The sequence below is a fragment of the Neolamprologus multifasciatus genome, chromosome 22 (genome assembly GCF_963576455.1).
Source record: "Neolamprologus multifasciatus chromosome 22, fNeoMul1.2, whole genome shotgun sequence".
NCBI classification, from domain to species: domain Eukaryota; kingdom Metazoa; phylum Chordata; class Actinopteri; order Cichliformes; family Cichlidae; genus Neolamprologus; species Neolamprologus multifasciatus.
In genome coordinates, this window is record NC_140459.1 from 26,914,166 (window position 1) to 26,927,561 (window position 13,396).

Here is a 13,396-nt window from a genome sequence, read left to right on the forward strand (position 1 = left end):
AAACAATGATATTGGGTTTTTTTGTTTCTTTGTTTCTTTGTTTTGTTTTTGTTAAGTTACTTAAGGCTAACCTATGAATCATTCAAGCATAGAAAAAGGCATTTAAGAGATGAACCACTATTGGAAACCACTGCTGTGTCTACACTAGTGCTGTCAGCGTTATTCTCGTTAAAATGACGTTAACATCATAACCGCATTAACGTGGCAAATCTCCGTTAGCGATTAACGCGGATCAGCCCATGACGCCATGTGGAAGGTCATGGAAAAAGACTTTCAGTCTGCGGTGAAGTGATTCTGACAAACATTCAGGAGGGGAGATTATTACTCTGCTCACATGTGAATAATGCAAGTGGAGTGGTGCTGACTTCAACTGATATAGGCAAGCAGTGGAAGAAATACTTTAAGGACCTCCTTAATACCATTTACACATTTTCTGTAGAGGAAGTAAAGTCGAGTGGGATGATTGATCCATCACTGGGGACAAGTTCGCTCCTTCCTCCTCAACAGCTCCTTGGTAGCGGGGCCTGTGGGGTGGATGAGTTCATTAAAGCCTTGGCTGTTGTAGGGCTGTCTTGGTTGACACACCTCTGGAATGTTGTGTGGAGATCTTGGGTGGTGCCTCCGAACTGGCAGGCTAGGGTGGTGATTCCCATCTTTAGGAAGAAGGACCAGAGGGTGTGCTCCAACTACATGGGGATCATACTCCTCAGCCTCAGTGAGAAGAACTATGCCAAGCTACTGAAAGGAGAGTTCATCTACTAGTCGAACCTCGGATTCAAGACGGACAACAGTTTGAGGCCATTCTCCTCAACTGGAAAAGGGTGGAGTGCCCACTCCAGGTGAGGGACAAGATTCTGCCCCAAGTGGAGGGATCTTTTTCATGAGTAAGATGAGTAGTGCAGGTGCAGTGATGTAAACTGGTCTGTTGTGATAAAGCGAGAGCTAAGTGTACAGGCAAAGCTGTTGATTAACAGGGGATCTACATCCCTACTCTTACCTAAGATTACAAGCTTTGGGTAGTGACAGAAAGAATAAGATTGCAGATACAAGTGACACAATTAAGCTTTCTTAAAAAGTTGTCTGACTTCTTCCTTAGAGATAGGATAAGGAGTTTGGTTATTCAAGCAGGTTTCACAGTAGAGCTGATACTCCAGTGTGCCTAGGGTGCCTCCGAGGTGTTACATGCAAGCATATCCTACCAAGAGCAGGCCCCAAGTAGACCCAAGACACTCTAGAAGGATTTTTTTTTTTTTCAGCTCGCCTGGGAATGCCCCTGGATAAGGTGGAGGGGGTGGCCCCAGAGAGGGAAATCTGGGCTTCTCTGCTCAGGCTTTTGCCCTCATGACCCAGCCAAGTAAAGTGGACGAAAGTAAATGGGTGTATGGATGGCTGGATTATTAACTACACTGTCCAGAAAAATAATAGCGTTTATGGAATGTTAGTGATGGGGGTGGTTCTTTATCATAGAAAAGGTTGCATAACCAAAATCACAGTGTAACTTCGTCTTAACAACTAAGGTTGGAAATTTGACTTTTTATATTTTCATCTTGCTTTTTATGGGATATTTCATACTTGTTTATGTCTGTGATTGTGTTTTAAAAAAAAGAAGAACCAATAGCTGCTTAAACCTCCATTTTCCAGCAAATTGCACCTATTATTTCTATCTATCCGCTATAACACGGCAGCAGGCTAAATTTTATTATTATTTTAATCCAATATGTTGAATGAACATGACGATTAGCATTCAACTGAATAAATTTAAAGTTTCAATCATGGCTCCGTTATCTTCTCTAGAAGCCCGAGTCCCGCCCTAAAACAGCGCCTTCCTTTTATTGGTTGCCTTAGCTATCAGTAACAGTGTATTGCTCCAATTGGTCGAAACAAGAGCAAGAAGGGGGTTGTCTCCAGGAAGTGTTCAGCGTGACTCTCACAGAACAGCTTTGCTTTCTTTCTAACAGAACTTGCTTTGCTTGATTTTCGCGCCGGTCCTGATTCCATTTCTCAGTCAGTCAGCATGGGTGAAGATGAAGAAAAATATGACGGCATGTTGCTTGTTATGGCGCAGCAACACGAAGGAGGGGTGCAGGAGGTAAAGCAGTGCATCGCCGTGCTAACATGCTAAAGCTACTGTACTAACGCTAACGTGGTTAGCCTGTAAGCTAGTATGTACACCGTGCCTATAACTAGCCACAAACACGAACAAAAAATAATGTTTTAAACTGTTTTGCAAAGTTTAGAAAATGATTTTGTTATTAATAACCATGGCTTTCGTGGACTAGCTTAGCTACTGTCTGCGGAGTGTTCTGGTGAATTTGGCATACATGTGACTAAGGAGACAGCACAACTTAGCAAAAAATGAACTTAGTTCTGTTTGAGCATGTCTATTAGATACTCCATAGCCCCGATAGAAACTATTAAAAGTAATGTTCGTTATTAGTAATTTTCTTACTGCAGTAATGTGACGTTGTGTCCCGGATGAGTGAAGGTTCTGGAAGAAAATGTATTTGCTAAAGGAGATCTGCTGTTATGAGGAAAAGGTGAAGGATGTGATCTGGAAACAGATGCATAAGCTAAAGCGCAACGAATGTTTGGTAACAATGGTGTATTTTAAGAGTCGTGAACACGCAGACACCCAGCATAGAAAAGGAAGGCTCTCCCATCCAAGCAGTAATTTATTTCAGACACAAAGTCCATAATAAAGCTGTAATCTGTTATATGGGTTTTGTAACTTATTCTTGACCTATTTTCTGTCAACAGTTAGTAAACACATTTTTCAGCTTCCTCCGCCGCAAAACTGATTTCTTCACTGGTGGAGATTCAGGTGCAGCAGAGAAGGTGAGCATTGCTGGTCCAGCTATACCTCGTGTCACATTCAAGAGTTCAGTGATAAACGCACAACTCCACCCGTCCCTCAGTTTTAAATGAAATCCCTTGTGTTCTTCAGCTCGTCAAGGATGCCTTTGCTCACCACAGCAAGCTAGCGCTGAAGGCCCAGAAAGAGAAGCAGATGAAACAAGAGAAAGAAAAGAGAGAGAAAGCTGAAAGAGCGGCCAAGCTTGCAGAGGAGGAGAGGAAAAAGAAGAATGACGACGGTCCAAGAATCCAGGAGCTGACAGACGAGGAAGCAGAGAAGCTTCAGACTGAGCTTGATAAGGTGAAATGCGGATTTCAAAATTTTCTGTCATCAGTGTGTCTCTGAAACGGTCAATTACACTCTGAACTGTTAATTTATGTCTGCCTTTTTTATGCTAGAAAAAGAAGGAAGAAGAGAATACAGCAGCAGCAGCAGAGATGTCATCTGACAAAGCCGAGAAAGAGAAAGGCGTGAGTGAGGAGTTTGACATGTACCTTATTACTTAGTGTTGACTGAGCAGTAAAATGGGGTGCGCTTAATGTTTTGTGTAATTAACTCTTATTCATGTTCATTTTCTTTTCCTTCAGTCTGACTCTGAAGGAGAGGAGGATGAGAAGGACAAGGATAAACTGAAGCCTAATTCGGGAAATGGAGCTGACCTGCCCAACTACAAGTGGACGCAGTCCCTGTCTGAAGTCGATGTGAGTTCTTTCTGGTTTCAGCATCATGCTGGACTTTACCTTTTCTCAGCTTGTGTTTACTGAACATCTGAATGGTTCTTTGAGCATCTCTCACCTCTCAGCTTTCAGTTGTATTCTCACCAAACGTACAGCTCCATCATAATGTTGTTATTACAGCTCAGTAATGTCACCTTTGCCTGAGTTTGCCAGTTGGATAGCACAATACGATGCATATTAAAACCCTCTTAATGTTTCCTGTGCATTGCCCTGTGCCTCTTTCTTTCAGGCGATGTGTTTCCTTAAACAGAATGCTCCAGAACACATTTGTATTTGTTTTCCATTGGCCTTTGCAGAAGGGGAAGATCATGACACTTGTTATGTGAATTCTACATTATTATTCCTTCCAGCTTTATTCAGATATGCCAAGAGTGTTGTGGAAAGAGTCAGAATACATACAGAATACTGGATAAATAAAAGGTGCTGGAAGTTGTCTTAAATATCTTTTAACATCGCCATTACATTTGAGTACCACCTAATGTGTTTGGGGTTGTTATAGCAACATGCGAGAAAGTTCTGTGACATTATTTGTACGCGACACAAGCGCGAAAATGGAGGGCGTCGACGTAATCTTATACCTCCTGCTCGGTGCGTGACTCAGACACCACAGTGTTGTTTCTTGTGTGGCCATATTCCTCGTTGCCAGGTTTCAAGGGCAGTTTTAAATTCATAAGGCGACACTGTCATAAGTGATCGTGCGGTACCACTGACTAGCCAATCAGTGGCATGCAATCTGTTGAAATCACATTATCAGATCTACCGAGATCACTCCAGCTCATTAGGTACTAAAAAGTGCCTGTTACCAGGTACTACCACTTATTGGAAAACCCTAAAATTCAAGTTGAGCCTGACAGTTTTGAGTGGAAAAAGGTTTTATTGGAGAGCAGTGGAATTTTTTTTCTGTGCAGACGAGAGTTTTATAAGCTTATAAGAACACATGTGCGCGTGTATAATTAAAATATTAATAATTAAACTCCTCCCACAGGTGGCAGTGCCCTTTAGCGTGAACTTCCGCATTAAGGGCAAAGATGTGGTGGTGGACATCCAGCGGCGCTCCATCAAAGTGGGCCTGAAAGGACATCCTCCAGTTATTGATGGCCAGCTCTACAACGAGGTGAAGGTAGAGGAGAGCTCCTGGCTCATCGATGATGGCAAGGTGGTTACTGTCCACTTGGAAAAGGTAAGAAGACATGTAGATGTGTGGCACACTGTGGAATTACTCGGTCAACTGGAGAGAGAGAGAGAGAGTGTGTCAAATCTTATTTTGATTTCAGATTAACAAAATGGAGTGGTGGAGCAAGATCGTCACTACAGATCCTGAAATTAACACCAAGAAAGTCTGTCCCGAGAACTCAAAGGTAAACATTCACACTAACTGTTTATTGTAGAAGGAACTAAAAGATTACTGACACGTGTGGCTCTTTCTGCTCCTTCCTCACTGTGCGTGCTTCCTGTTGAACAGCTGTCAGATCTGGATGGAGAGACGCGTGGTATGGTGGAGAAGATGATGTACGACCAAAGGCAAAAATCAATGGGCCTACCTACATCTGAAGAGCAGAAGAAACAAGATATTCTTAAAAAGTAGGTTTCAGTGTTGGTGCAGATTTTGTGTCTGAAGGCTACAGTAGACGCTAATAAACACCTGAACAATGGAGCCATCTACTTTTGAGCCACACTGTGGGTAAAATGGGCACCGGTTTTTAAAATTAAAGAAGAATCCAAACAAAGCTGCAGGAGAGATGATAAAAAATGAAATGTCATGAAACTAAGTTAATCACATTTTAAAGATGGCAAAAAAAAAAATTGGAAAAAAGATGGGAAAAGAATCGGTTGCCTTCATGTGAAATTGCAAAAATGTTTCTCCTGCAGGCATGTTTTGATAGTGTAGTGAAATGAACTGATACCACTGAGTAAAAAGTTTGTAGTATACTTTGGAAATTAGCAATAAAATATAAGTAAGTATATCCCAGTCAGTGAAATTGCCTAGAAACAATGTTACAAATGGAGAGCTGAAGTAACACGGTGTCTTTCTTGAGGCAGTAATATTTAAACAGTATGTATCCCAGTAGGCTGCAGGTCCATGTAGGATATGGTAAAGATGAAGAGTATCACGTTTGAATCCGTACATTAGGGAAGTTAACGTGCACTTGGAGCTTTATCCACCTCCACTCTCCAACACAAAAAACTGGCACAGCCTTACTTCTGCTGAGAGAGACAATCCATGAAGTTGCACTTGCTGTGTTTAGAGGAAAAACAAAACTTAAGCTGCAGACACTATAAAAGATTTAGCTTCTGGATCTTAAAAATTAAGCCTTAAACTTGCAATCCTTTTAATGGCCACCAGAGGGCGATACTTGTCTATGGAAATATGATCTTTATGTGCTCTGTCGCACATTTCGGCTCATTTTGAATATAAAATGAATTCAGTTGTGTTGATTTTTGTCATCGTGTCATGATGATTAACCACAAAGAGCTCATTGATTTATGAGTGCATGAACCCACTTTTGTTTTTGTACACAAATAATGATATATGAAGCTTTAAATTTCACAGCAATCTGTTTAATAAATGGAAACTTTGTTTTAGGCAAACAGTGGATGGTAACAATTAACATGACACAATTTCCTGTTACTCTGTTTAAAATTAACTTAAAAGAAATACATTGTCTACTGCTAATTTTCCTCTTATAAAAATTCTTCTATGTAGGAATTTTCCTGAGTGGGGGGGAAACAAACAAACTTCAGACTGATGTTTCAATGACTGTGTGAGTCAATGGTTCATGTGCAGCTTATTACTGTTTGTTGGGAATGACCCCTTTCCCTCCTCTGCTTCCTCTTCTAGCTTGTTAAAGCTGCCTCTGAGGATCTTGTTTAATTTTATAAAGGTTAAACAATACTACCATAGGAAGCGCCGTGGAGGTAATTGGTCTGAGAGTTTCTTTAGTGACACAAAGGTCAAATTGTGTCTGTCCAATCAAACATGTTGTGTGAAGGTGTCATCTCAGACGAAGCGTACAGCTTTTCATTCTTAGTAGAATTAAAATAAACATTCGCTTTGCAGCAGAAAACAAAGGCTTTTCCTCTGACCAGCCTGGAATGCAGAAAGTTTTTAGAATAATTTTACTTCATAGAAATTTGAGAAAATGTAACGTGCTCTGTTCCTTCCCAACTGTCATGCTCCATAAATGAACGAATCTCCCATTCACTGACTTCACAGGCTGACTGGACTTCGCCTTCTCACCTTCCCTTTGTTTCTGACTCTGACACCTTCTGTCTCTGCAGGTTCATGGCTCAGCACCCAGAGATGGATTTCTCTAAAGCCAAATTCAGCTGAGGCTTTCTGTTGTCAGAGGTTTTAGATTCTCGGTTCATGTAAATGACACCAGAGCTGACATCAGGCACCAACCAACTCCCCCTTCATCTCTCTGCTGGACATGCTTGTGCTGACGTGCATGTCTGAAGTGCATAGATTCATGTTTAAATCTAAGAGTTTGATAAATGTAACAGCAGTGTTCTTCCTTTGCATGTTGTTTCCATATTTAAAGATGTGTCTGGATTTTTTTTTTTTTTTTTTTAATAAATGGATTTAAAATGTAATTGAGTTCTGTTTCTGAACCATCAGTCTGAAGAAGTGCAATCATAAAACCAGGAAGCCTTTTCCTCCTCCTGCTGTGTAGATTTTGGACGCTCACGAGCTTCTGCAAGCTCGTGAGCTTGGAAAAGCCAAACGTAACGCTGCAGTTCCAGTGCATGAATAATTGGAGCTAATTTATCTGAATTTCAGGGGCGGGACCGCATCTCGGAACCCCAAGCGCTACAAGCCGTTCGTTTTGCTTCGTACCCACCCTCACCCCCTCTTTCAATTCATTCACTTCTCTAAAATGAACCTAAAATGAGGATGTGGTCCCAGCTAATGAAATGCAACGACATCATACAAAGGTTGAATAAGATGTTTCATTTTCAGCCACAAGAGGGCAGTGTCTTCCTGAAACATCAGGAGATGTATCAAAGGCGTTAGTGTTGGGTAGTTTTTGAATAGAGGACAAATCCAATCAATCTGATAGGAAACAGAAAAAGATGGCACGTTAGATTTTAGCTTTAACTGTTACAACAGAGTCACTAAATAGTTAAAATCTTAATTCTGAGGTAACGGTGAATAAGGGCAGGTGTAGCCAATTACATGCAAGGTTTTTTAATAATAAAAAAAAGTTTTAAAGTTCGCTTTATTTTACCCCATTATACTTGTAGTAAATGACATAAATATCGACTATATCTGTGACCACATACTGATTAATGAACCGGGAATTCACACTGTGATGAAAAAGTAGAAAATTCTTTAAATAAATGATTCAGTCAATGCTCATATTTGTTTGTTGTTTGCAGCTGGTGCAAAAATAAGCGTCTGTGTGTGCTTGAGCTAAAAAATGTTTAAAAATCAACTCTTTCATCTTGTAAGATAAAATAATTGGACTGGCTCTTATATTGCATTTTATTCACGATGCCTCACTCACACAAGCAACTTTTTTTCTGTGCTGACGTGCTGTCTAACATTCTCACGTTCACACTCTGATGGATGCATCAGAGAGCAACTTGGGGTCATTATCTTACCCACGGGTATTCGGCATGCAGACTGGAGCAGCCATATATACAAATAATTATTCTAACTAAACTGAGTATTAGATGACCTGCTCTCTCTGCTGAGCTACAGCCACCCTAATTATATTCTGAGTGATTGTGTTTGCAAGTTCTGATCAGTTACAGAGCAGCTAAAAGTGTTTCCACTCTTGTGTCTCTGAACTGCAGCAATCCATCATCTAATCAATCTGCCAAGTTGCACTTCTGAAGTTGTTGGGATGCAAACGGTGCTGCTGATAGCAGTGAGCAATAATTAAACATATTAAATGCATTCATTAAACCACATTGCTCTCTGAGGACTATTAGCCAGGCTATAACCAACAAGTCAAAGGCAGGCTGTCTTACTGAGACCACGCTGGATATCATGCGCCTCTGCTAAATGTTCCTTCCCTCAGGACCAGTTTGCTTACAAGACTCTTCGGCTTGTGTGACTGTCCACAGCTAACTGGACTGGGCTGTCAGGATGGTGAGAGGCTGTCAATATCACTACAGCTACCAGAGGGAACATACATTAGCTTATGCTGGTTAGCAGCTCCTCCTAATGTGTGAAATAGCTCATGTAGTTCAAAAACACTGTGCAGTCAGCAGCCTCATCAGGCTATCAGGCCCGCTGTCTGCCGACCACAGGTAACTATGTCAGTATTTGTCAGTATTTATCCTGCAAGCTCGGTGCGCTGTAGGAAAATTACAGGGCACTGGGCTTTCATTTATTCTGTCACGGCTGTCCAATGGTTGACTGGATGGTGTTAAAGTAGCAATCACAAAATCACAAAGTGGCCAGCTTGAATTAAAAAGCACCAGGCTTGTTTAACACTTACACCAACTGTGATAACCTTTTCAGCTTTGAGGCTGATTGAAAAGAACTTTAGACAAGTTAAATAGTTTTTGGTAACTAGACCCTCCTCATTATTAACAGTCAAATATTCATTTGTGCTTTAAATGCCATTTTTATTCTGTTCCCAGCTCCACTCTCTCCATTGTTAGTTTACACCCTGACATAGTAGCAGGTTGAATTCGATTGGTGCCATATATTTTAGTGAGAAATGTCTCTCTTCTTCTTTCTATCTAAGCCAAGTGACGTCTGAGCTCAGTCAAACTATAGACGAAGAAGAAGAAACATAATTAATCTGGAAAGCTCACTGTCGGTGACCAGTGAAGTGTGGGATTCACAAAGCTTCAGGTCACTTTGATTGCTGGCCAGGTCCCAGTTTTTATTATTGAAAATTTGTATTACACATATTTGCACTGCATTCACCAATCAAAATTTTAAAAATGGAGCCTATATAATACACTGTGGTCTATTAATCAGCTGCCAGAGCTCATAATTGTATGAAAATTATTATTATCCTGATTCATTTACATATTTTTGCCTCTGCTTGTCTTTGTATATTCAATATTTATATAAATATATATTAAATATTAGCATTTTAGTTTTTGAAGTAGCTCCATCCTGGTCAAAGAAAGTCACCCTGAAGCTTGTTGGGATTGTGGTTGGGTGGGGCGGCGGTATGACTGTGCAGGGGCTGAGGGCACGGAGGAGCCAGAATCTGCTCAGCTGACAGCAATGTCTCACCAAGGTACCAGAATTTCTTCATTAACAAAGACACACAGACATCAGAGGGACGGGGTTGGGGTTCTGGGGTGGGCGAGGCGGACGTTCTGCAAACACTCCTCACCGCTGCACTGACTCGCTGTTCCAGACTTGGCGACTTGTTTTTTTTGGCAGCAACCTCTCGTAAATCACCCACAAGGCCCGTAGCACAATGTGACTCACCGTTGTAGTCATGGTGTTTGTGAGCACTATTTCACCTTCTTCCGTAAGGCTAATTGGTGAAATTATTCCTGGAAGTGGAGGATGGATACGTGAGGGTACACCAGGACAAAGATGGGATGGGATTAGGAGAGGCTGTCATATTTTGATGCTCATGGTGCATTCATAGATGATAAAAACAAGTTTGACTTTGCCTCTCGTCTGCATCCAGCTTCTTTCTGACAAATCTTAGTTGGATCAGACTCTACACGGATAAAACTTTATAATTAGACCTCTCCGAGCCAATCCAGCATGTGGATGTGTTACTTAGAGTTCTCCATCCTCCACACCTGGGTGCTGAGCACACTCTGTAAAGCGTATTTGGAGCACACACTTCCAGGGGCGGCGAGGAGGCTGATGTGCAAAGTCAAACTCCAATTGTCAATTAGCAAAGGCCAACACAGGCTGCAGGCTCGGGCGTACAGAGCAGATCAGCCATCGTGGAGGACAAAGGCTTCAGTCAGCAGAGGGTCCTCTGGCCAACACACACACACAAACACACACCTTAACTGAGATGGCAGAGAGGGCCACTGAGCCCAGCAGGACCTGTTTACCATTCCAGACTGAGCAAAGACCAACCGCAAACATCCTCCAACTGCTCATAAACACACAGACACACACACTGAAGATGAAAATAAGGGTCGAGTGAATTTTTTGCTATTTTTTTTAATTTGTTTGTTTAATTTGTTTTGTTTGAAAATATATAAATACTGTACACAGATAAGAGTCAGGGTGTGTTTCATGCTAGTGTTGCCAAATATAACCGTAAATCCTCACAAAATGTCTGTTTTTTACTGGTCCAGTGAGAAAAATGTCTAAAAACATGTCAAAGTGTCGAATGACATTTTGACAAAGCTAATTTACAGCTTTATAAATCAATATGATCTGTTGCATATACTAAAGTCGGCTTAAACATGTATGCATTCTGTCCAGGAAGTGGCTCATTGTGTCTCACCTGAAGAGAATTATCACCTGATCCTGTAGCGCTACAGTCTTTTAATGTCTTTTACCTTCTTTCTTTGGTTTTCCGACCCTGCCAGCCCAGCCTCTCCTCAGACACTGCTGATGTGTCAGATGTCTGATCACCTGCTGCTGGAATATAACATATTTATAAGAACAGTAAAGTTCTTGTCTCCTCTAGGAGCTTACTTTACACTTTTAGCCCATTCCAATGTGGTTGATGGGCAACTTGATGATGTCATAATATATTGTGCATAACTATAAACTGTCAAATAAAAATTATACAATGCCTTTCTTAGATGTTATAGGTGCATAAAGGTATGAAACATCTCATTTCAGCATGTTGCTCGGTAACTGCTAGGCAACATAATGAGATTTGATACAGATGAGAACCTTCAGAGACCTAAGATGTGCTAAGTTTGGTTGCTCAGTTCCTGATCGTTTACAAAAGTTCACGGTGAAAGAAACAAACAAACACACAGATTGTGTATTCATGGACACAGCATAGGAGGATGTGCAAAGGCTTTGAGCACTGTTATTATTATTATTAATAATTTTATTAGTAATAGTTGTAGTAGTAGTAAAATTAGTATTAGTCGTAGTATTAAATCCTTCATTTAAAAATCAGTAAATGAAATGAAATCTGGATTTTCTTCCAAGAGAGCTCTGGGTACAACAAATATAACTTTAAAATAGATAATACAATAAATACACAATAGATTTTCAGTATTAAGGAAATGTTGAAGAAGTATTTGTGATCATAAACATAACCCTTTAAATGCTATAATGAAATAAGAGAAAGCAGCTTTATATGTTTGTAGCTTGTTAAATTTGTAGGCAGCAGAATCACTGAACTCAGTTCCTCTAAGTTCAGTGTAAATGAGAAGTGCAGCTAATGTGAAGAGTGTGTTTAAATGAAATAAGAGAGCAGGATTAAGTGGGCATTTATGAAATATAGCCAAGAGATGAAGATGCATGAACGTAAATAATCTACTGCAGACAGTAAACTTTGTAACACTTTTACACGTACGTATACAGAAGTCAAATTTGATCTGGATTTATTTCCACACTTCATATTATATGAGAGCTGCTGCTATGACAACTCAATTTCCCTCTGGGATGAATAAAGTCTCTCTGATTCTGAGTCTGGCATCAGGTATTTCAGATACACAACTTAAGTTCTGTGACCTTGAAGCATTTGAATATGGACGGGAAGCTGGATCATTTCTAAATAGCATTCATGCCGTTACATCTAAATGATATTGACTCCTACAGACAAAAAAATTATCTATCTTGTCTTTAAAAAAACAAAGGTGACATTTATGGTATGTACCAAAAACCGTCTATACATTATTGGGTATTATTTATGTATACGGTGAATAAGAAGTCCAAGAAAAAACCCTGAGGAACACCTGTGCTGCTGTGTGCTTAGTTCTTCATAAAACCATTTACCTGACAGCTCATCTAAACCAGTGATACACTGTAAGGGCCAGGGTGCACAATGAAATCAACAAAATGGAAATATCATTGACCTGATTATTCTCAATACTAGAGGATTTAGAGGATCATCATTTAGCCTGGAGAAATAGTTTGCTGATTTATAAGAAAGCCCTCCGCAAAGCCAGAACATCTTACTATTCGTCACTGATCGAAGAAAATAAGAACAACCCCAGGTTTCTCTTCAGCACTGTAGCCAGGCTGACAAACAGTCAGAGCTCTGTTGAGCCAACCAATACAATTTTAATCATTAGAGAAAAAAATACCAATAATCATCCCACAGATGTAATATTATCTACAGCTACTCTTAGTACCATTGATGTTAAGTTAGACTCTTTTTCTCCAATTGATCTTTCTGAGTTAACTTCAATAATTACTTCCTCCAAACCATCAACGTGTCTTTTAGACCCCATTCCTACAAAACTGCTCAAAGAAGTCCTGCCATTAATTAATTCTTCGATCTTAAATATGATCAACCTATCTCTAATAATCGGCTATGTACCACAGGCCTTCAAGGTGGTTGTAGTTAAACCTTTACTCAAAAAGCCATCTCTAGACCCAGCAGTCTTAGCTAATTATAGGCCAATCTCCAACCTTCCTTTCATATCAAACATCCTTGAAAGAGTAGTTGTCAAACAGCTAACAGATCATCAGCAGAGGAATGGTTTATTTGAAGAGTTTTCAGTCAGGTTTCAGAGCTCATCACAGCACAGAAACAGCTTTAGTGAAGGTTACAAATGATCTTCTTATGGCCTCTGACAGTGGACTCATCTCTGTGCTTGTCCTTCTAGACCTCAGTGCAGCGTTCGATACTGTTGACCATAATATCCTATTAGAGCGATTAGAACATGCTGTAGGTATTACAGGTATTGCACTGCAGTGGTTTGTATCATATCTATCTAATAG

The 13,396-nt window shown here is 40.3% G+C and overlaps 1 protein-coding gene across 1 annotated transcript; it reads left to right on the forward strand.

Annotated features, from left to right (window-relative positions):
• The first annotated feature begins 1,878 nt into the window (after window positions 1-1,878).
• Window positions 1,879-7,160, forward strand: nudc (nudC nuclear distribution protein). The gene is made up of 9 exons (XM_085149563.1): window positions 1,879-2,089; window positions 2,758-2,835; window positions 2,945-3,154; window positions 3,253-3,324; window positions 3,442-3,555; window positions 4,577-4,771; window positions 4,866-4,949; window positions 5,054-5,172; window positions 6,871-7,160. Exons 1-9 carry the CDS (start codon window positions 2,015-2,017, stop codon window positions 6,920-6,922), a joined length of 999 nt encoding a protein of 332 aa, XP_085005689.1. The 5' UTR covers window positions 1,879-2,014; the 3' UTR covers window positions 6,923-7,160.
• Window positions 7,161-13,396: the final 6,236 nt, after the last annotated feature.

Excerpts from the sequence above, each read along its gene's own strand:
- nudc (XM_085149563.1), top strand. The coding sequence starts at position 2,015 with ATGGGTGAAGATGAAGAAAAATATGACGGCATGTTGCTTGTTATGGCG. Across the intron at positions 2,836-2,944 it reads ATTCAGGTGCAGCAGAGAAG|CTCGTCAAGGATGCCTTTGC; the intron begins GTGAGCATTGCT and ends TGTGTTCTTCAG. Across the intron at positions 3,155-3,252 it reads TTCAGACTGAGCTTGATAAG|AAAAAGAAGGAAGAAGAGAA; the intron begins GTGAAATGCGGA and ends TTTTTATGCTAG.